The sequence below is a fragment of the Sceloporus undulatus genome, unplaced genomic scaffold, assembly GCF_019175285.1.
Source record: "Sceloporus undulatus isolate JIND9_A2432 ecotype Alabama unplaced genomic scaffold, SceUnd_v1.1 scaffold_19, whole genome shotgun sequence".
Lineage (NCBI taxonomy): Eukaryota > Metazoa > Chordata > Lepidosauria > Squamata > Phrynosomatidae > Sceloporus > Sceloporus undulatus.
The window spans coordinates 1,837,658-1,861,508 of NW_024802941.1; the positions used below are offsets into that span (position 1 = coordinate 1,837,658).

Sequence of the window (23,851 nt, forward strand, 5' to 3'; positions counted from 1 at the left end):
ATTATTATTATGTTCTACAGTCCCCACTGAGGCATGTAAATCTTTTACTCATATTGCTGTTGAGTGAGCTATAAGGCTACAGATGTTTAAATGTATATTTATATTAAAACATATCTTTTCCTGTGCTGCTTGGAAAAATACCTAGTCCACATCCTTAAATTCTGCATTTTTCAGTGGCCTGAAGTTAAGAGATTTGCTGACAATTTCAACATTTCAGTTTATAAATTTAAATAAAGCTAGGCAATGGGTCACCTTTGAGCCGAGCCTAAAGCCCTTTTTTAAAGCTCCCCAGGACTCTCCAGAGTTCTTTTCCTAGAAATTGGCAGTTTCATTTTGTAGCCAAATGTCACTAGAAGACTGCCAGATATACTGTAGTCAGTGAGAAAAGGAACGAACTGTGTATGTACCTTCAAGTCATTAACCTGTAGTGACCCCATCAATTCCATAGGATTTTCTTAGGCAATGTGTATTCAGAGATGGTTTGCTGTTGTCTTCCTCTGGAATATAGCCTAGAGCATTTGCTAATCTCCCATCTAGATATTAACCAAACCAGATTAGTATAATGGTCAGTAGCATATTAATAGTCAGTTTAAATACATATAACAATCATTTATATGTAAATATAATAAATAATTGCATATGAGATAGGAAATTATGACTAAATAATCCACGTTATTATTATTATTATTATTATTATTATTATTATTATTCCTTCTCAAATGACAAAAATCTTAAGGTATCTGTGCTCAGATAACTGGGTGCAGCAGCTTGTAGCTCTTTTTTATTTAGCAGAAGGTACTGCACACAGTTGATCTTAGCCAAAAGGCCGAGAAGTGAAGGTATGTTTACATATATATTAAGACTTATTTACCAGATGCTATAATTATATGTGCTAAGATATGAATGAAGCATTTTATATTGCTAAAGCAGTTTGCTAAACTCAGTACATGTGTTTGATGTGAAAATAGGTATTACATATTCATTTCTCCCCAAAATACTGTTTTTCCCTTTGGAGCAAAATTGATAAACCTCTTTTCCCCCTCATGCTCCCATTATTTGCAGAAATGTTATATCCTCATACTGAAGAGGTTTTTGTGACTGAACATATATTACCCAGTATTACTTACGATGTCTTTGTAACTGAGTGATGAGAAAAATGTGGTAACTTAAATACAGGATGCCTTTTCCCCATTTTTATATTAGTCAATGGGATGATTAGTACCATGGTCAATTTCTGTTTCAGTTATAACAATAATTTAGTGGTGATTGTGTTTTTGTTTGTTTTCCAATTTTCTGTCTGGTACATACATTGGTTAAAAAGCACTGGTAACTGTCATCCATAGCTTCTTTACTTTGAATATTTTTACAGCTGTAATACGCTGTTCATTATGTGAGAGTTTGATAACAAACTGCATTTTAAGATGTATTAGAGGCTTCAGGTAATATAGAACACCTTAGATAATTGGATTGTGTCCTTACAGTTGGCCTAGTAAGCTCTTGGTGTCATGACTCCTGAAACAGCATAGGCTTTGAGTACATTTTAAAATGGATTGTGTCTTTCCCAAGACATCCAGCAAGTAAGATTGACTTTGTTGCTGTTGCTATGGTACAGCTAAGTAAAACGATTCCTTTTGTTATAGGTATGATTGGCAAGGATTCATTTGCACAGGTGAAAATGAAGATGTATATTCAGAGATATTTGGGGTTGGGCTTACATATCAAGAGATAATCTATCAAGAATACTTTCAAAAGTCACTAGCGAACATTGGATAAGGATTACTAATTTTCATGTTCATAGCTTGATTTCCATTTCTTGGATCAAAACCACAGCTTGATGGAATCTTGACTAGCTTTTATAGCTACTGATTGATAATCTTAACAATTAATCATTTAGTTTATGTCTCTAATGAAGTCTATCATGACAGCATCCAAAAAAGTTAATTTCAACTTTCATCTCTTTCAGATTTATGTTAATAATAATAATAATAATAATAATAATAAAATATTTATTTGTATCCTGCTTCTCCCATTTGAGGATCAAGGCGGGTAACAACAAGGAAAATTTCAAATACAAAAGTCACAGAAAATAATAAAACAGTCCCCGAAAACCCTCACCATTCTACTTTCCCTCCCATCAATACAAAATATTAACAATAAAAACATTTAACTGGAATGACATCAGTTAAAACAGCTCGGCAGGAAGTGACAACAATATGACAATAATGGGCAATAAAGAGGGGGATTTGGTTAACATGGGCGGTTGATTTTGTTTTAGCAGAGATTAGTCTGGGAAAGCCTACCAAAAGAGGGTCATTTTTATCGCCTTTTAAAAAGCGTCAAGAGATGTGATCTGACAAACCTCCTCCAGCAGGTCACTCCACAATTTTGGAGCAGCAACTGAAAAGGCCCTCTGGGAAGTCACCACCAATCTAATATTTCCTGACTGCAGTAAGTTCCTCCCGGAGGACCTGAGTGTGCAGGGAGGATTATATGGGAGAAGATATTCCTTCAATTAAGCTGGACCCAAGCCATGTAGGGCTTTATAGGTAATAACCAACACCTTGTATTATGCCCAGAAGCTGACAGGCAGCCAGTGTAAAGATTTTAAGATAGGTGTAATTCGGTTGAGCCTAGATTTTCCTGCAACCAATCTGGCTGGCATATTTTGCACTAGTTGAAGCTTCTGGACATAGTACAAGGGTTGCTCCATGTAGAGCAGAAATTGCAGAAATTGAGACGAGAGGTTACCAGTGCATTTACAACCGTTTCTAGGTCCTGTGACTCCAGGTAGGGTTGCAGCTGGTGCATCAGCCAGGATAATAGCATAACTAAGGACCTGTTTGAAAGTTGTCTCTGAGAAGAGATTGGGTGTAGGTTTGGACCTTTTCCCCAGCTTTGCCCTGCTTCACTTTTCACAGGGAGAAGTGAAAGAATGAACCAGATTTTCGAGTGTTTATTCTTCTTCATTCCTATACTGAGAGAGTTATGGGTAAATATAGGGACGAAATCATATCCAAACAGGTTTAAAAGTCTTTTTCATGTTTTGTGGGGTTTTCATGTAACTGATAGCTAACTTAACACAACAAGAATTAGCTTAATTTTTGTGCATTTTCAGGACTGGAAAGGGCATATTCCAAACACAGCTCTCCTATGAAGGCAGGTACAGAGCAGGTATTGGTATCAGTTAGCTTTGCCACAGTACTGTGGCCATTTTTCTTGTGGGAGAATGTCAGATACTGGGAATGTTTTGAGTTCATATTTAACTGAAATACTACACAGATAAAAACCGTGAAGAACTGAAGCTCTTTCTCTTTCATTGCTGCTTCATTCTGAAGCAGGTTGACTGTCCAAGCCATTTGGCTTATTAGACTTTCTGTCATTAAATATATTTCTAATGAAGACAGGAGGTGGTTTCCATTTAAAGTGGGTCTCTCACAGACATTTTAGATACTTGATCTGCTTAATTTTAATTATCAAATACTGAAGATTAATTTTATTTGACTTGTATGGAGCAGTGAAAATATGTTTAATTATCTGTCTTTCAGTGGATGAATTTTTAGCATTTGAAGGCCCTGTGCTACTGGGTATGCGCATTAAACATTTGATGAAATCAAAGCAATTAACTCAAGCAACTGCTCTAGCAAAAGTGTGCTCTGACCACCCAGAAATCAGTAGCAAAGGGAGTTTTAAGCAAACCTACCTGGTCTGTCTTTGCTCTGGATCACCAAATGAAAAGCTAATGCAGGAGGTGAGTATGCCTTATATGATTTTATTTTTCAAAACATCAGCATTAGAAATTCTTTTGAGAGTATCTGGAGACATGGTTTAAGGGTGGATATTGAGGTCTGCACATTAGTTCTTAAGCAGTTAACCTTGCATCATTCTGCACAGTAAGAGAAAACTATAAGAGATACAGTCAGCCCTCCATAACCATGGATTCTTTATTCACAGATTCAGTCATCCATGACTTGAAGATATATATATTTTTAAATATATAAATTCCAAACAGCAAACTTTGATTTTGTCCTTTTATATAAGGAACAACATTTTACTACACCATTGTATTTAATGGGATATGAGCAGCTACAGATTTTGGTATGCATAGGGAGCCCTGGAACCAAATTCCAGAGGATACCAAGGGCCCACTGTATTACTGAAGTGTTTCTCAGTGTGTAAGAAGACATCCTGTTCCATTATACAGCCTAGTAATACAGCAATGGGGAAGAAAATAGCTCTGGATTTACTTTTAATTCTGTGCTTTTCAGGACTTTTGCTGACTTCCCACTTGTTTCATAACATACCTTTTCTCCCATGCCCCTGTCCCCTAAAATATACTACTGAAATGAAATAATGTTGACGTAAGCCTAGATTAGATGTTTCTGTGCAAAGATATGAACCATGTTGAAGTCTGATACTCAGAACAAATTCCTGGGCTCAGAATTCTTTAATTCTAAGTATATGTCTTTTGCAACAGGCTCCAGGTGGTGAATCTATGGAGTATAGTAAAAAACAAACTACACTGCATCATGCAAGCCTGAAGTCTTCCCATCCCTAATATAGGGGGCTATTATTATAAGAAATAAGCACAGGAAGTTCTTAAGAGGATTGTATGGTTTCGGTAATGATTCGGGGATAGGAGTCTCCATAGAAAGGAATGCTAATTTTGAGATTTTGAAGAGAAATTTCAAAATTGATCTGATTTACTTTTCCAACCTGATGTTATCCAAATGTTGTGGGCTATGTCAGTTGCTGTTGGGAACTTCTGATGTGATATGTGAAAAGGAACATCTATCCTCCTTTACTCTGTTTCATTTTAATATGTAATAGATATTGGCAGGGGAGGAAGTGTACTGTCTCCTATTATAAGATGTCAGACCCAAAGCAGGGGCAAGCAACCCTTTTCAGCCAAGAAATCGTAATCTTCTTTGGGGGCCACATCATTAGTGTGAGGGAATGTCACATTGGCACCTGTACTCTTCTTTGGAGTTTTAAAACCACCTTCAGACCTTGGTCTAATGCTGCCTATATTTAATATTAACTTCCAAACAATGCAGTGCTACAGCGTGATGTGAATAAAGAAGATGGATACAATATTTTATTATTATTTACAGTATTTATACCCCGCCCTTCAGCCCTGAAGGCTCTCAAAGCAGCTTACAATTATTATTATTTTTAATTAGACGGTTCCCTGCCCTCAGGCTTACAATCTAAAAAGACATGACACAAAAGGAGAAGGGAATGGTGGTGGGGAAGGGGATCAAGTCCAGCAGTTCTTCTCTCCCTCTGAGGCCTGGACCAAGGCAAATAGACTGGATGGAGGGCTCTGCTTTTTAATCTAGGCCAGGCCCAATGGAGCTGGGCCTGCATCTCTCCCTCCATGGCCGGATGGCATCAGATGAACTGGAGGGAGGGCTCAGCTCCGGCCAGTAAACTGTAAAAGAAGAGAAGTAAGTCCAAGGCTCCTAATGGTACATCTACATAGGTCTTTTATGTGTTCTTTTCAACATCCATTTTTTCAGATGCTAACACAAAGCCCAGCAGTTCTCAGAATCCTTTCAATTATATGTTTTCCTTTTATATTTTTAACCTGCAAATAACTTGTACAACTCATTATAAACCTTGGGTTGTATGAAACATACATGGAAACTTTTCCCCTGTTTTACAGTGCTTTAAACCTGATATATATTAATAAAAGATACACCAAATAAAGCTGGGTTTTTCTTCTTTTACTTTTGGAAAACAGTCTGACTTTTAGGATTAAAATATTAAAACTTTCAGTGGTTTGTTTCTTACATTTTATGTTATCCAGTTATTGTGTATCTGAAAACAAAAAATGTATTCAGTGCTGTCACATTTTTTCTCTTCCTTTAGATTGCAGATATAGATTGCAAAGATGCTTTAGAAATGATCTGTAATCTAGAATCTGAAGGAGATGAGAAGAGCGCTCTAATTTTATGTGCAGCATTTTTATCTCGACAACTACAGCAAGGGGAGATGTATTGTGCCTGGTAGGTTGGAATCTCTCATTTTGAGTTTTGCTAGAACCACTGTATTCGGGTTATGATGAATATACAGAGTTGTTAAATAAAGAAATACAGTCCTCCCACCATTTTCACAGACCGGCAAGTGGGGAGGGTTAAAATGGCGCACATGCCCAGGTGTGTGTGGCCATTCAATCCAATCAGGCTTGAATACATGCAAATGTCCATTTTCGCAGAACGAATGTCCAGAACGAATCCACGAGGAAAATGAAGGAACAACTGTAGTGTACTGAAAAATGAATTGTTTGTCATAATGAATAACTTAAAAGAAAAAAAATTATTACTGGTGTCTATTTTGCTCAGTGAAGGCTCATTTTAGAAATGACAATAAGGATGCCTGTCTAAGAACAACAGAAATTGATGAAATGTAAACCTGAAAAACCTGTTGTATTAATAATTTGGGGCCTGTAAAAATATCTCTTTTTTGCATATCTAATTAGTGTGAAATCATCCCTGTTGTCACTTTGTAATATTTCATGCGTTACATTAGCATTCACTGAGAAAGATGGGCAGTAGTTGCAAGTTATGATAGAGGAGCAATTCACAAGAATTTTATTCATTTTCTTTCCCACTCCAGCCAGGAATCTCATAGATAAGACTTACTTTATTCTCATTATTTAGAAATGCTAAACTCCCATTGGAAAAGTTACTACATTTAAGGATGCTCTCTGAATTTATAATTGGCCTGCCTAAATACCATTGAGATAAGAAATCCCATGTGATCACAGAATCTAAACAAGTTCAGACCTGGTTAGTAATCACCAAAAAAATAGCAGATGTTGTAGGTGGAATTCATGAGGTCACCATAAATCAACAAGTGACTAGAAGACACATTACATTTCATTATTAAAATAAAGCTGTTGACCTACTTTAAGACTTACTTGATGGTTTGTAAGTCACTCATAGTTTTACCTCACTCAAGATTTTAAGATAAACTAAGCAAGACATTTTCCCCAGCTCCTAAACAAATATGAAAATATAGTAATTGTCTTTTCATGGAGAGGCTAGGGTAAATCTAGGTTAAACAGTTCTCTAATTTAAACATAATGACAGCATGCTATTTTGACAAAAAATAGACTGCACAAAATCTGCCACTATTTATGCTTTTTTTTTGTTTGCAAAGTCTTACAAAACAGAAAAATTGCACTGAACGTCCAAAAGAGTTCATAGTATGCCTTAATGTACAAGATATAATTATAACGTGTAAGTTAGCATTCCTCTTCCTGTACTCTCCCCTACTCCACTGAACATCAGCTGAAAATTGATTACAATGACTGTAGCATTTCTGCATTAACATACTTTAAATTTGTGAAATTCTGTTTTCAGGGAACTGACTCTCTTCTGGAGTAAACTACAGCAGAGGGTAGAGCCTTCTGTACAAACATATCTAGAGCGATGCCGTCAACTGTCTGTATTAACAAAGACAGTATACCACATTTTCTTCCTAATTAAAGTAATAAATTCAGAGGTAAGAGTGTGCAACATAATTACTTTCAAGATGGTATGAATTGAAAATAAAATCTATATTGAAAAACAACTCAGCACATCGCTCATTGCAACTCACCAGGTGCACTGATTCTACACACACACAAAAGTAGTTCTTCATAGTCCCACATATGCTGTCTCTGCCTGCATAAGCCACCAGTCAGAACTTTCTGGAAATCATAATTGTCCCTGTCCACAAAGAACACTAGCATAGCACTTTATACTGTTTCTCTGACTACCAGATATAGAATCATAAAATTGGAAAGGACTGAAACAGCTATCTAGTTCAACTAACTACCAAGCAGGAAGACAAAGCTAAAGCACTCCAGACTGCTATGCATCCAACCTCTGTTTAAAGACCTCTAGAGAAAAGTGCCCCATCACCCTCTGAGGCAATCTGTTCCACTCTTGAACAACTGTTACTGTACCTAAGACAGAACCCCAAGGCACCTCTGTCCATTGGCAAGCTCTCTGGTTAGTCAGTTAACCAGTTACAAACCCACTCATCTGTTTAGCCCACAGTTCATGAGCTTGTATGTAAGAATATCAGGGGGACTGTTTCAGGCTCTCCCTCGAGCCATGTCCTATGCCTTGCCCTTCCAGGAGAGGTTGCGCCACTCTTTCCAAAAAAGCTTCATCCTGTAAGTTGAAGTGTAGATTTGTTGTGGTTGTGTGCCTTCAAGTGCATTCAACTTGCAGCGAGCCTATTACAGGGATTTCTTGGCTAGATTTGTTCAGAGGAGGTTTATCCTTGCTTTTCCCAGAAACTGAGAGCATGTGACTTTGAAGTGCAGATATATGAGTTCAAAGCTTCTATACCTGCTCTTCTAGCATTGCAAACAGCTTGTACTTGCTGCAGGTATATCCCACCTCAGTATTCTCTGGCAAGAAAACAAACATGACACAGATGTTGCAGGTAACTCCATTCATGTTCATTCATGTTCATTCCCTATACAGACAATGACACAGTTCTGTAGGCATACCCCTCAAACTCTTCTATGAAACAATCTCACACAATAGCTGTTTTCCTCTTCCTGAAACTAAGGTTGCACCTATATAAAGCCCCAACACCTTTAGACCACATGTTCATTCCACCAAATGGCACACCCAAACAATCAGCCCTCCTTCCCTAACTTGCAAGCTCACCTTCCTCTCTTTCTTTAGAGACTGAAGTCCAGAGACAGGCAGCAGATAGACAGAACTGCTAGGGCTGGCTCCAACCAAGTCAACTCAACAGAATCTTCATTCCCTTAGACCATGGGTACGGGGAGAACGCACAGCCCCCCCCCCCAAAAAAAAACAACAACACATGAATAAGCCTCACCCTGGACTCTAAAACACATGCTCACCTTCTTCCAAATGTCCAAAATGTCTCACTTTTGCTAAGAAGTCACAAGAAAGGAATAAAAGAAAGAGCCTAATGTTTCCTTCCAATCAGTTTGAATGACCACCTGGCTTTTGTGTCCTCTACAGGCTAAAAATAATATTTGTGTTAAGTACAAAGTGAATCTTGCTCAGTATTGTTTTGATTTTATTTATTTATTTATTTATTTTAGGCTGAGTTTCCTAGTAAAGGAGCTTACATCCAAATGTTAATAAGCAAAATAAATAAAAAATATCAGTCACACGGCAGAAGTGAAATGACTAGCAATTGTTTAAAAAAAATCAAAAATACAACAAAAGCAAGGTCAACAAAAATCAGTTAGGTTCAAGGAAAACAAAATAAAGCAGTCTAGACAAAATATCTAAAGCCTGTAGTGCAGGAACCATACAGGTCTAGCATGGGAGCATTCCCATTGATACACATCCCATTGCACCTCAGTATCTCTGAGGATGGCAAAATGTGATTCAAGGCTTCTGTTGACAATCTCAACAATCATGGAAGTGCATGAAGGAGAAATTGATCCTGGCTTCGTTTGGACCTTCAGTCCAAACCATACAAGACTTCAGAAGTAAGAATTCCCACCACAGATTCCACTCAAAAATAAATTGAAAGCCCCTGCTCACACCAAAATGAGCCAAATATTAATGGACACACTTAATGGCCTCCAGTAGTTATTGTAGCACAGCCTTCTGCACTAGTTGTAGTTCCTGAACATCTGTGATATGCAGACTCATGAAGAGTGTGTTTACCCTAGTCCAGTCTGGCTGTGACTGCAGCATAGATAATAGTCATGAGATCTACATCTCCAGATACTGTCTTGAGTCCTTATACTTGGAGGAAGGATATAAATAAATAAATATCATCATCATCATAAATGAAGTTGTGCAAAAGTACTCACCACTACAATACTATATGTGCAGGATTTAGTGATTTTGGCTTCACACATGATTTGAAGAGTGCTGAAGTCAGTGCCTATTTTTAGATGGACATAATTAAGTTCTATTGTATCCAATCCCACAGCAGAGTCTTGTACTGTTTTAATATGGTTTTTGTATAACCCTTTACCTCCTCACCATCTGGATAGTCTACTGGCTACCCCTATGATCACCATACCCATGAACAGTTAGTGAGATAGTGATCTCTGCTAAGCCCCTAATTCCTGAAATTTTTATATGGACAAAATAAAGTTCTAATTCACTATGGATTTTGTCCTTGCACTTATCATTTTATTTCACCCATGGTACCTGCCTGTTTTTCATTATTGTTGTTGTTTTCTTTGTTGTTTTAATAATGTAGGACAATACAGAAAGAATATTGCAGTTACAAAAAGTCTCCCAGACTTTGATGTTCTGTATTAATAGGACTGAATACTTTCAGAAGATTTGTGTGTGTCTTAACAAGCTACATATCAACAGCTGAAAATGGCTACCATGAATCAGCTTGGTTAATATGCTTCAGCAATTGTGCCCTCACCTGAATCAAAGAGTACCTTGATTTCACTGAGATGATAAACTTGCATCTAGAGTTTAGTTCTGGGGCTCAGAAGCTTGCCTGGACCTTGGAATAGCAGAAGTTAAGAAGTAGTTTCTTTGGTGAGGCACACAGTTGAAAAGGTTCTTTCCAAAGAACCTTTGATGTTGCCAGTTAGAACAAGTTAACTGATCAGATTTGATATTAGACAGCCTGTTCGTATTAAACACTAGATGTCCAGCATTAAAATCAATTCTAATGTGTCATCTTGCAAAATATTGCCTCTTGCAATATTTTGAAACCTGACAGATGACAAAATATTGTTAGCTTGCAAAAACCATTTCTTCTTGCATCTCATCACCAGATATTTTTGCCTTGCTAAGTTGCTATAAATCAAGCTGCACAGACACCAAAGAAATCATTTCCCATAATTGTGAGTAGTTTCTGTGCAGTCACCTGTCCACTACCATCTTGGGTGCTCATTGTAGCAAGAACAATCCCAGTGGTGTGCATTCTGGCATGCCAAGAATGTGGCTTTCTGAAGGCTCCAGGCATCTTCTGGGGATTTTAATCTTTCCAGAAACTTCTGGTTGTTTGGTTTGCAGAGGTGTGGATTTCCTATGTGTCACTTTACAGAGAACCATTTAAGAAACATCAAAGAGTTCTGTGAGACATTTCATGGACTCGGTTCCAATTCATTGAAAGTTTATGCCAAGAAAACCTTGTTAATCTTTAAGCTGCTACAAGACTCTTTGTTGCTGTTACAAGACTAAGTTCACCGCTACAGATTTAAAGAACAATATCAGGAAAACAGCCTTCTTACACTCTGATTTGATATAGTAATTTTCCAGACTAACCTGTGGATATATGGGAGATATCATGCTGGGTTACCTTGTTCATCTGAGTAGAAGAAAAATGTTGTATTTGTGGGAAGAAGTTTCAGAACAGTATATAACAATTTGGTGACCAGTGGTCCCCATTACTACACTAGGGCAGGGAGCTGCAGCTTTACTGTTGTTTTGGTTAGTCCTCCCTGGTAATTCTCTTTTGTAGTAGTTATCGCTTAAATTTGGACTGGGCAATCTATATGATATATCTGCCTGTTTCTTTTGAGATTTATTCTCAGCTCCCACAGACCACTGCTTTCATTGCATGCAAAACATCTGCAGATTGTGTGGAAGTTTGTGTCTTAAGAGCTACTAAAGATACTGAGATAGAGCCAAAGAAGCATAGATTTCAAGACACATACACAAATAGACATTCCTGTACTATTTCCGTGTTGTAGTACCCTGCACTTGCTAAAAGACCAGACAACCAATTTCAGCTAATTCCTCCTTGCCTCAGCTACTTCTGCATCATCTTCAAGATAGTAGCAGCTGCTTTGGAGTAGTAGCATAGGAAACTAGTGGGCAAGTCCCCTTACTCAAATATCCTTGTATTTGTTTCTCTGAAGCCAGCATACAAGTATGCATTTGAATGTGGTAGTTACAGTAGGCATTTCTAAAGAATGGTTCCCAACTCAGTTAAGAAAAAGAGTTCTCTCTCTTTTTTTTTTTTTTTTTTTTTTTTGGCCAACACTCCTGCTTGTTGTTATTAATATGTCTGTGGATCATACTTACATTCTTAAATTAATACCATTCATTTCAAAGTTCGAACTGAGCTTCATACAGGAATTTTCGGTTTCTGTCAGCATCAGCAACAGTGGCAAATGAGTTGAAAACTGAATTCTACAGTGTGACTTTCTGAAATAGTTAACTAATGTTGGCAAAATCTAGACTGTTGTCTTTTAAGAGCAAAGAAGCGAGAACGTGTGCAATAGGATTAAATAACATTTGTAAATGCAGAACCTGGTAGTGAATTGCTCTTTAATTTGTTTTTTACTTTACAGATTGATGCAGCTGGACTTGCAACTTGTATTGAACTTTGTGTAAAAGCATTGCGTTTGGAAGCTAGTGAGAATACAGAAGTCAAGATTTCCATTTGCAAGACTATATCTTGCTTATTGCCGGATGATTTGGAGGTTAAACGCGCTTGTCAACTAAGTGAATTTCTACTGGGGCCTACTGTGGATGCATACTATGCTGTAGAAATACTGTACAATCAACCAGATCAGAAATATGATGAAGAAAATCTTCCAATACCAAATTCACTGCGCTGTGAACTTCTACTTGTATTAAAAATGCAGTGGCCTTTTGATCCAGAGTTTTGGGACTGGAAAATGCTAAAACGTCAGTGTCTTGCTTTGATGGGAGAGGAGGCATCAATTGTATCATCAATAGATGAATTGAATGACACTGAAATGCATGAAAAGGTAGAAGACTGCCAGGATGAGAACAAAGAAACATCAGTGAATGGACTTTCTGGATGTTTTGATGAAGCTACAAATTTGCTTAGAGCCATTAGAGATAAAAAACAGAAAAACCGAGAAATAAAAAAATTGAGAGAGCGGGGATTTATATCTGCTAGATTCAGGAACTGGCAAGCATACATGCAATATTGTGTACTCTGTGACAAAGAATTTCTTGGACACAGAATAGTTAGGCATGCACAAAAACACTATAAAGATGGAATTTATAGCTGCCCAATATGTGCACAGAATTTCAGTTCTAAAGAAACTTTTGTTCCTCATGTGACACTACATGTTAAGAAGTCAAGTAAAGAGAGGCTGGCTGCAATGAAACCACTGAGAAAGCTAGGAAGACCACCAAAAACAACAACCACTGGTGTGAACAAGAAGAATAATACTATAGTTAAGCCGGAACAACGACACATTAAAAAGAACAGTCTTTATGCTGCGGATTTCATTGTTTTTAATGACAATGATGGCTCTGATGATGAAAATTATGAAAAAGATAAACCATATGTTCCAGAGATAATGCCAGTCCAAAAACCATTGCCTGTCAATGAGTTTACCTGCCCTGTTACCTTATGTAAAAAAGGATTTAAATATTTTAAAAATTTGATTGCACATGCAAAAGGTCACAAAGACAATGAGGAAGCTAAACGCTTTCTTGAAATGCAAAGCAAAAAAGTAATCTGCCAGTACTGTAGAAGACATTTTGTAAGTGTTACCCATCTTAATGATCATTTACAAATGCACTGTGGCAGCAAACCCTATATCTGTATTCAGATGAAATGTAAGGCTAGCTTTAACAGTTATGCAGAACTTCTGGGTCACAGAAAAGAGCACCCAGTCTTCAGGGCAAAGTGCATGTTTCCTAAATGTGGAAGAGTTTTTTCAGAAGCATATTTGCTTTATGATCATGAAGCACAGCATTATAATACCTTCACCTGCAAATTTGCAGGTTGTGGGAAAGTTTACCGTTCACAGACTGAATTAGAAAAACATCTTGAAGATCACACTAAATCTGAAAAAATACAACAGTCTGATGGTGACCCTGTTGTACAGTCTGAGGTAGAGACCACTGTGCCTCAGCCTCAGCCTCTGAAAGGCAATGAAGATGACACTGTTTTTCCTCAGTCTTTGGAAGAAAATGAGAGTGTTGAAGAAATCCATCCAGAAAAAGCATTGATGCTGCCCCTTGGAAATAGCTTAAATAATTCTTTCAAAGAAGAAAACTATGTCACAGAGCAAATCAAAGATGAATCATTTTTGACCGAAAGAACAAGAATACCAGTAATTGTACAAGAACAGATTAATCCAATCTCCACTGGAAGCATAGAGCAATCCATACAAGCGCCAGCAAAGCCAGAACCAGTAGTTCTAGCCAGCAATGCTTTGATGCCTCTCTTGGGTCAAAAAATTCGAGAAAATATGGCAAGGAAGGGTAAACTACCTCCTGGAATTACTAAAATAGATAGCAGTGCAGCTGTAATACAGCAGTTATGCTCAACCGTAGAAGATACTTGCAATGATCTTGCAATTTTCCTGGAAACAAAGGAACCTGGTAGTGTTAGTGAATCCCAAACCGTTTCCCTTAATTCATGCAAGCTTGAACCTGAAGTCCTTTCAACAAAAAGCCCAGAAAAAGAGAGAAACCATTTATCACTCATGCAGAATGAGTTGGATTATCAAAATTCACCTCTCCCCAAGTCTCAGCTTGAAGAAAACATTATCAGTGCTTCGAATCTGTACAATCTCCCTTTGAAGACTTTAGAAGGAGTTACACTTGCTCCAGCCCAGAACAGCTTAGGCCCTCCTTTTGTTCCAGCCATACCATTATCATCTCCAGTTCAGAAGTTCACCTGCCAGGTTGAGGGATGTACTCGAATCTACAATTCTTCTCAGAGCATTGGTAAACATATGAAAACAGCACATCCTGATCAATATGCTACATTTAAGATGCAGCACAAGAACAAAAAAAGTCGAAAAGCAGGCAGTTTGCAAAATTTGCCAAATGATAACAAAACTGTTTATTTTTTAACATCACAAGTTACTCCCACTAGCAATGCTTTTCCTCAACAAGCTAATAACAGTTTTAATTCTACATGTACAAGTCAGTTACAGCAGTTATCTAATGCTCTTTTTCCAACACGTCTGGAAAGTATGAGTAATTCGTTGTTACCTAATGAAAATGGTATAAATACATGTCTCTCTTCCACTATTAAAAATGAGCCAGAAGATACATTAAGTTCTCAAATGGGAAGTCTGTCTAATGCAACTTTACCTTCCCAGTTAGATGAACTAGAAAGACCAGTCATGCCCCTAAACATTGACAGTGGTTCAGATCCTTTCCTTCCTTTACCTGCAGAAAATGGTCCAATTTCTCTTTTCTCATCCTCAGCTGATAATTGCCCAACTTCTGTCTTTTCACAAATGGAAAACAGTATCAATCATTTTTCCTCCCAACTAGAAGGAAACACTAATTCTTTTCCAAAAGATGAAAGTGTTGATGTGCTCTTCCCTTCACAAGTGAATAATGAGAACTTCAGTGAAACCACTCCACAACTTCTGGTAGCAGAAAAAGCAAAAAAGGATCGTAGGCGAGGTCCAGATGGAAAAGACAAAAAACCAAAACATAATAAACGGGCAAAATGGCCAGCAATTATCAGAGATGGCAAATTTATTTGTAGTAGATGCTACAGAGTGTTTTCCAATCCCAGATCACTTGGTGGTCATCTTTCTAAACGGTCCTACTGTAAACCCCTGGATGAATCAGAAATTTCTCCTGAAGCTCTGCAGCTTAATGGGCAGTCTTCTCTACTTGCTAGTATGATTCTTTCTTCAAATGCTTTAAATTTACAGCAACAACAGGAGTCAGCTTTTAATCCAGAAGTGTGTTTCAAAGAGCCATCATTTCTACAGCTGCTTGCTACAGAAAATCGGACTGCTGCTTTTTTGCAAAATTTGTTTCCACGGACCAATATAACTAGCATCAATACAAGTGAAAATGATGAAGGAAGTGAAATTATCAAACAAGCCTTGGAAACTGCAGGCATTCCAAATACTTTTGATGCTGCGGAGATGTTACCACATATAATGACAACTAGTTGTATCACTGGTAGTTCTCAAATAAGTGCAACAGTTTTGCCAAGTCCAGGTGTGTCACCCTTGTTATCAACAGTTTGCAACCCAACTACCTTGCTAACAGACCAAAATAAAACACTTAATGCCAAAATTTCATCAGTAGAAGAATGCAGCAATTTACCAGTATTTCCAGATGATTTAATACTTAAGACTATTGAAAATGGTTTATGTTCCAATGTAGTTTCTAATTCTGATGCCCCTACACATAATTTTGGAAACAGCACATCACGAATTTCAGTCATAAGTAGTATCAAAGGTTCAGAATTTTGTAGCTTGGATAAAAGGGGGGCGTGTAGTTCAAAGAAAAAGAAAAAAGCAGCTACTTCATTAGTTGTGCCTAACATTTCACAGAAACTAGTAATTAATGATTTGACATCATTGGAAATTCTAGACAGAAATGTTGAAGGAAATGTGCAAATACCTGCAGAGAAGTTGCAGTCAAATGTACTGGCAAACTGTGACACTGAAGTGTTAATAGAGAATCTAACACAAAAAATGAGTAGTGTGGACAATGAATTAACTGCCAATGTTAAAGAGAACTTCAAAACTAGTCATGAAACCCCTGTGGAAATAGCTCATCTATTAGTAAAAGATGAAAATAGTAATTCTCAGGTCACTCTAGGCTCCTGCATTCAAGAAAATACTAATTTTGGTTCTTCAGAAGATAGTGTTATTCAGAATTTTGAAAAAACTCTTGAAATAATTAAAACAGCAATGAACTCTCAGGTTGTTGAAGTTAAAAGTGAAGTCCAAGAGGTGTCAATTGAATTGTTAGAAAGACCACAAATTAGAACTGTTGAGTGTGCTTTGGAAAACCCTTCGCACAACATTAAACCAGCTGAACCCAGTGAACAAATAGTACACACACAGAATATCATTCTTGCCAAAACTAACCTTTCTCAATCAGAAATCTTGCAGAAAGATGATAACCAGATCATGGAAATTTTAGAAGGATTGAAAAAGCTGAAATTGGAAAGTGAAACATCAAGCCAGGTATTTGACAATATAATTCATTGTCTTCCCTCAGATGCACTGTTGCCACAAATTCCTGTTCCAGTTATAACAGCTGAGAGCACATCTCTTGTCCAGCCAGTTTCAGAAACACGTCCTCACATTGGTGAAAAAGTCCATAAGCCATTTATGTGCCAGGCTCCAGGCTGTAATTATAGTGCTATGACAAAGGATGCATTATTTAAACACTACAGCAAAATACATCAATACACTGCAGAAATGATATTAGAAATCAAGAAACACCAGTTGAAATATGCTCCATTCAAATGTGTTGTAGCTACCTGTCCAAAAACATTTACTAGAAATTCTAACCTCCGAGCACACTGTCAATTAGTGCATCACTTCACAACAGAGGAAATGGTAAAATTAAAACTAAAAAGGCCATATGGAAGAAGATCCCAGAATAAAACTGCAAGCTTAATTCAAAGGTCGATTGAACTAAAAAATGTTGAACTAAAAAAATATGTGTTAATGGAAAGTAAAAATCAATCCCAGTTGACTGAAGAACTTGAAGTAAAGGAAGAAAGGTATATAGAACCTGAGAAAGTTCCAGAAAAGGTGATGCCAGAAATAGTGATGCCAGAAAGTATTCCTGCTGCTCTTGAAAATTTTGAAAAGCCTTCACAAGTAGTTCTGGTTCCTCTAGAGCTTCATAGTGTAGCCCCACTTAATAATACACAGGTTCAGCCAAAAGTACGCAAGATTAGAAGACATAGGAAGGAAAAGGAAGAAAGAAAACATAAAAAAATAGTACACAAACCGTTGGAATTTCCTACTACGTATAGTCCATACAGACCTTACAGGTGTGTGCACCAAGGCTGTTTTGCCGCTTTTACAATACAACAGAATTTGATTCTTCATTATCAGGCTGTACATAAATCTGATCTGCCATCATTCTCTCAGGAGGCAGAAGAAGAAAGTGAGCCAAGCAAAGATGAGGATATTGGTAAAGAAGAAGATTGTGAAGAAACTGAAAGTACAGTAAAAGAATTCAGATGTGAGGTGAGAAATTGCTCAAGGATATTTCAAAAAGTTACTAGTCTTATTCAGCACTATATGAAACTTCATGAGATGACTCCAGAGGAAATTGGTAGTGTGAGGTCAGCCCTGGATGTTGGAAGATTCCCCTGTGATCAGTCTGAATGTAAATCATCCTTTACAGAATATGTTAATTATATTATACATCTTGAGACAGATCATGGAATAAAGATAAAGCAGAACAAAACAGACGATGGCATGTACAAGTGTGACTGTGAAGGCTGTGACCGTATTTATGCAACAAGGTCTAATCTCTTACGGCATATTTTTAATAAGCATAATGAGAGACATAAAGACCATCTAATAAGACCTAGAAGATTCCTTACACCAGGTCAAGAAAATATTTCAAGCAAAGCTAATCAGGAAAAAAATATGAAAATTAAATATAAAGGATTAAAATACAGAGCAGGAAAGCATGGAAACAAAATAATCAGGATGAGGCGAAAGAAGGTTATTGCTATACAAAACAAAAATTTCAAAATGGGTCAGGCTTCTGACAGTAAGGCATATTCTTTAAAATGTGGGAAGTATGTGTATTCAATAAAGGCTAGGGATGAGGCCTTATCTGAATGCACAAACAAATTTGTAATGCAATATCCTTGTATGATAAAAGGCTGTTCATCAGTTGTCACAAGTGAAAATAATATAATTAGGCATTATAAATGTCACAAGTTGTCTAAAGCATTTACTTCACAACACAGGCATCTCTTAATTGTCTCAAACAAGTATGCAGATTCAGAAGAAAAAGAAGCACCTTCACAGAAAGAAGCAAGTGATGTCAAAAGCTGTGATTTAAAAGAATTGGAGCCACATACATCAAATGTCTCTGCAGACTTGAAACCCCCTCCACCAGTGGTGCAGAAAGAACCTGAAAAGAGTGAGAAGGATGAGGTGGATGAACTTGCAGAATTGTTCATTACCAAACTTATAAATGAAGACCTCACAAGTTTAGAGAACCATGCAAAACCCACTCCTGATGTAAATAGTGACTATCAAGAAACTAGCTCTTCCGTTACAGAACAGCAGGGCGTAAACAGTAATTTAAAAAGGGCAAGCAAAGAAAAAATTGCAACACAAAATAAAAAGAAAAAAGTTGAGAAGCAGGAAGAAGTCTTGGCTGTTGAATTAAGTAGTGTGCACAGAGAGGAGGAAACTGCAGTTGCAGTTCAAACTACTGAAGAAGATTCTTCAGCTTTTGCCTGGAGTTCATTTAAGCCCATGGGGTTTGAAGTATCTTTTCTCAAGTTCCTCGAAGAGTCTGCAGTGAAGCAAAAGAAAAATACAGAGAGGAGCTACAATAATTGTGGAACTAGGAAAGGTTCTTATTCAAAATCGAGAAAATCTAATGACAAGAACTCTTTTGCAAGACGAAGATCATATTCAGAAAGTGAAACATATGTACAGTTTGTTAACACATCACAATTTCAGTGTAGTGGTACTGTAAAAATAGTTTTAGATAAGACTTTTAAAGATTGCACTGAGCTTGTGTTGAAGCAACTTCAGAAAATGAAACCTATTGTCAGTCTGGCAAGAGTTGATGAACATGGAGAGGCAAAAGCAGAGGTTACAAAATAATCAGGTAATATGAGTGGACTCCTTGTTCCAATGGTGTCTAAATGTGACCTGTACTGCATTTTTAAAAGTAGGAAGCCATTGAGCATGATGCTATTTCTTAAGGTTTTCTTTTGAAGTGATTTAACCTAGCAAAATTCATGACAGTTGTCATGTAATTTTATTTGTTTTTATCCCTATGGGACTTGGAACAGAATCATTGTTTCAGTTTTGTAAATAATTGATCAAAAACCTCAATTTTTTTATCAAATGTCCCTTTTCCATGACTGAAATCTTTGTGAAATTGTCTGTGGTATCGTTCACCAGTCACTGCTCATATATAACAGTACTTTTTATTTGTAGATACGTTTTTGTATATATTTATTATTGTAAATCATTTGCTGCAACCAGCAGTCTGTAAGTCTGAAATATTAAATGACACATTTATATTCAGAATTTTAATTTGTAACTAAGTGATTATGTTTTTTTTAAAAAATGTTCTTTTAAACTTAAAACTTTTTGAAGTAAAGACTAGGTAAGTCTACCATATCTAGTTTATTTTGCATAGGGTATGTGTACAGGACAGAAACTTGGATCAGATCACACATGGTTAAAATACATACTGACACAGTTGTATTTGTAACTTGAAACATCCAGTGTCTTTGGATGGTATTGAGCTATAGTTCTCAGAACGTTTTCATGCAACTGCACTTGCATTGCTTTTGAGTGGATCTAAAACTCTTCCACTTCCATAATATAATGTAAATGTAAATTTTAAATAGTTTGCTGACATGGAAGATTTAAACAACAGTTTGGTATTGAATAACCCATCGTGAATGTGATAGAAAATTAGTAGTGTGGAGCACTGTATATATTTGAGGTGGTGATTTGTGAAGTAGCCCAGTATTGCCTTAAATAAAATCACATTTCAATTCTTGTTTTATACATGTTATCTTATAAAGATCCTTTTTGTTTTTTAAATTTTTACATTGATGTATAGGTATTACATCATAACTTCTACAACACTCCTTTGAAAATGATATTTTTTGTCAGGAATGGATTTTTAAATCACTTAGTTTGATTATACTGTCTACATATCCATTTATAAAATAGGTATTGTTTACAACAGCATTAGAAGCACAAAAATGCATTTTGAATAGAAAGTGAATTTATGCTCTTTAAGAGAAAAAAAATCATACTCTCATAAGAGATGGAACTATATTCTCACTCATAGCTTCAATTGGAAACTAGGCTGGTGGGTTTTTTTAGTTTATTTGTTTGGCTTTTTACAAAATGAAAACATTTTAAATGGGGAAAAAATCAATTTTCACTTGAAGTTAACAGTGTATGCACACTGAAATATATTTAATGTACTAGCTCATAACCCAGCAAGAAGATGTGAGATAGTTTTGTTGGAGCAGAAAGTCCAGTGTCCCCAACCTTACTATCCACATTCTCATTTAAGATGGCCCAGCAACTTGAAGACTTGGTTGTCAGCAGTAAAGCACAAGGAAACAACAAGAGAGAAGGGCCTGTTCCAGACTGCCAAAATAAAGCTGCTTGGGGTCTCTTTGTAGGTATGCTGTTTAAATGATGCATGCATCCTAAGAATCCGGAAGCTGCACCAAAGCTGCACTCCAGTGCTTAGGAATGGAGTGTGGCTTTGGTGCAACCTCTGGACTCTTAGGACTCACGCATCATTTAAATAGCATACCTCCAAAGAGACCCGAAGCAGCTTTATTTTGGCAGTCTGTAACAGGCCATGGTGTAGTAATAAAAGAGTGGTTTGCCTCTTTTATTATTCCACACAGGTTGGGGCAAGGAAAATGTTTATTCATGACCTTACTAGAAACCTTGTTCTTCCCTAGCATGGTAGCAGTAAATATACTCATTCAGACTTTTATACACTCTGTATCCTGGGAACTCTGTCTTCTGGAAACACTTGGCGTCATCAAGAACATGATTGTCTTTCATCATATCAACATGATGAAGATATGTGAAGGGACCAAATAAAGTGTGCCCAGGTTAATGCATGTGTACACACGAAATAAATAACTTCCTTTTCTTAGGTAAATGCATGCCTGATAACAGTGGAAGAAGACTAAGGTAGAAAACACACTGCAGAAATAATCCAGTCTGAGACTGCTTTAACTGCCCTGGCTCAATGGTAGGGAATCCTGGGAATTGTAGTTTATTCTGGCACCAGCTCTGACACAGAAGGCTAAATATATCACAAAACTGCAACTTTCAGAATTGCCTCGCATTGAGCCAGGGTAGTTAAAGCGGTCTTGAACAGGATTATTTCTGTGGTGTGTTTTGGACCTAAGAGTGTATCCACACTGCAGAAATAAAGCAGTTTGATACCACATTAACTACCATGATTGTATCCTTCAAAACTTGGGATTTGTAGTTTAATGAGGCACCAAATTTCTCTGACAGGCCAGGCTGAATGCTTCATCAAACTTCAAATCCTTGGATTCCACAGGATGACAGTTAAAGTGATGCCAAACTGCTTTATTTCTTCATTGTAGCAACAGCCTACAGGAGTAATTAGTCTGCAGATCTTGTGTCATTTATTATTTCAGTATTGCATGTTTCATTGTCAGCTTACATAATTTGTTGTAAGTGTTAAGTTTCTCCTAAAGAAAATCATTAAGGAAATGAATAACACAATTCCTTCCCCCACCACTACCATTTTGGAGGTAAAACCAAACCTCTAGCAGTAGGAGTGAGAATGGATTAGTACATTGCCAGCAAGGACTTTTCAGAATTGTTTCTGTAATATGGAAAATTTGCAGATTAATCAACTAACCCACAGTTGTAAAGGAAAGTAAATACTGGCAGTCAGCAGATTATTTTATTTTGTATCACCACTCTAGATCAGGATGAGTAAAAAAGGCATATGCATGAAGGATATCAAAAATTTGGGGAGGGGTGGTGTTCAATGTGAGGAGAATTTGGTTCTAGTTTCCCAGCATTGTTGAAAGTATTTAAACAGTCACTGTTATCCTAAGGGAACTTTTAATAACATATTTGAAAGTGTTTCTTGACAGCCAGAAGAAGAACATTCTAGTTGTGTATTATATGTTGGAAATAATATAGTACATATAGATTAGTTTTAATTCCTTCTTGGTACAATCTGTCTTTTCTTCCACTGTTCCATTTGGATTTTTACAATACAGTCACCCCTCCTAACTTGCGGATCTGAGATCTGCGCCCTTGAATATCCACAGAGGGGCAACCTCTGCTATCTTCAATGGTGTGTGCACCTGAGCCACACACATGGGGGCACGCCCCATTCATGCCTATGGGGCTTGAATGTGCACGAGCCTCCATTTTCACGGGGGTCCAGAACAGATTCCTGACGAAAACAGAGGGCCAACTGTACTATTAGGACGCTGGTATATTAACATCCTTTCTGAACCTGGTGCTTTCCAGATGTTTTGGACTCCAAATCCCATCATTCCTGATAATTGACCATGGTAACCTGCACATTGCAGAACGTTGAATTATCCATTTGTTTTACTTTTTACAACAGCATCCTATAACATTTTGTCATACAAAATCAGCTTCTGCATTGTGCACATGCCACCAGCTGCCATTGGTAATGCCAGTTTTAAAAGCAAAATTCATATGCATGTTGGCACCCAGGTGTGTATGTGTGAGTCTGATTTCCATCACTCCCTGGCCTCTCTTTGGCTTAGGTGCTAGAGAAAGACTGGATTTGGGATTATTATAAATTTATGAGAGGTAGAACTTTAATTCTTTCTGAAAAGTTCATCCCACATCCCACCATTGGAATAAGGAGAACCCATCCAAGTATACTCCAAGCTCAACTCTAATCCAGTTGAAGTGGAGGCACTTCATCAGCTTCAGCCCTAAAAGAAAGGAAATCGGCTGCTTGGGGTTCACTGGAGCAGGCAGGTACAAGCAATTGAGAAATGATAATGCTAATGTGGATTGGTTTCATTTTTTACAGGGAATAAGAGGAATTGCAGTCTGATAGAGTTCCATCCTTTTCCCTCAGGTGATTTATTAGCTATAACAACAGGCCCTTTTGTGTGAAAGTACCAGAGAGGTCTAATGAAAACCAAATGGATAGCTGGGGATCTCAGGGCCAAATCTGACACCTGAAGGAACTCTAGGTATTCTCACTTCTTCTCAGTCCCTAAATTATTAAAATAGCATAATAGTTGTTTCATAGAGCAAAAAGTAGTCTGCTTTCTGGGAGGGAAAAGGGCCTGGGCAACAACTTTCCACCCAACCAAGAAAACTTGCTCCTGGCTAGGGTATTAGCCATGCGGGCTAATACTGTACCAAGTGGGCAAGATTGGAAAAGTGTCTTGTTATGTCCCTTTAGCCATATACAAAATGATTACAGCA

At 37.3% G+C, this 23,851-nt stretch overlaps 1 protein-coding gene across 1 annotated transcript in view; it reads left to right on the forward strand.

Annotated features, from left to right (window-relative positions):
* The window catches only part of LOC121917471 (zinc finger protein 292-like), a 49,175-nt gene extending 28,770 nt beyond the window's left edge, over positions 1 to 20,405 (forward strand). Inside the window, exons 5-8 of the mRNA XM_042443473.1 lie at positions 3,546 to 3,748; positions 5,872 to 6,008; positions 7,368 to 7,509; positions 12,269 to 20,405. Coding sequence (XP_042299407.1) covers positions 3,546 to 3,748; positions 5,872 to 6,008; positions 7,368 to 7,509; positions 12,269 to 19,492 — 7,706 coding nt within the window. The 3' untranslated portion in view covers positions 19,493 to 20,405. The remainder of the gene's footprint in view (positions 1 to 3,545; positions 3,749 to 5,871; positions 6,009 to 7,367; positions 7,510 to 12,268) is intronic.
* Positions 20,406 to 23,851: the final 3,446 nt, after the last annotated feature.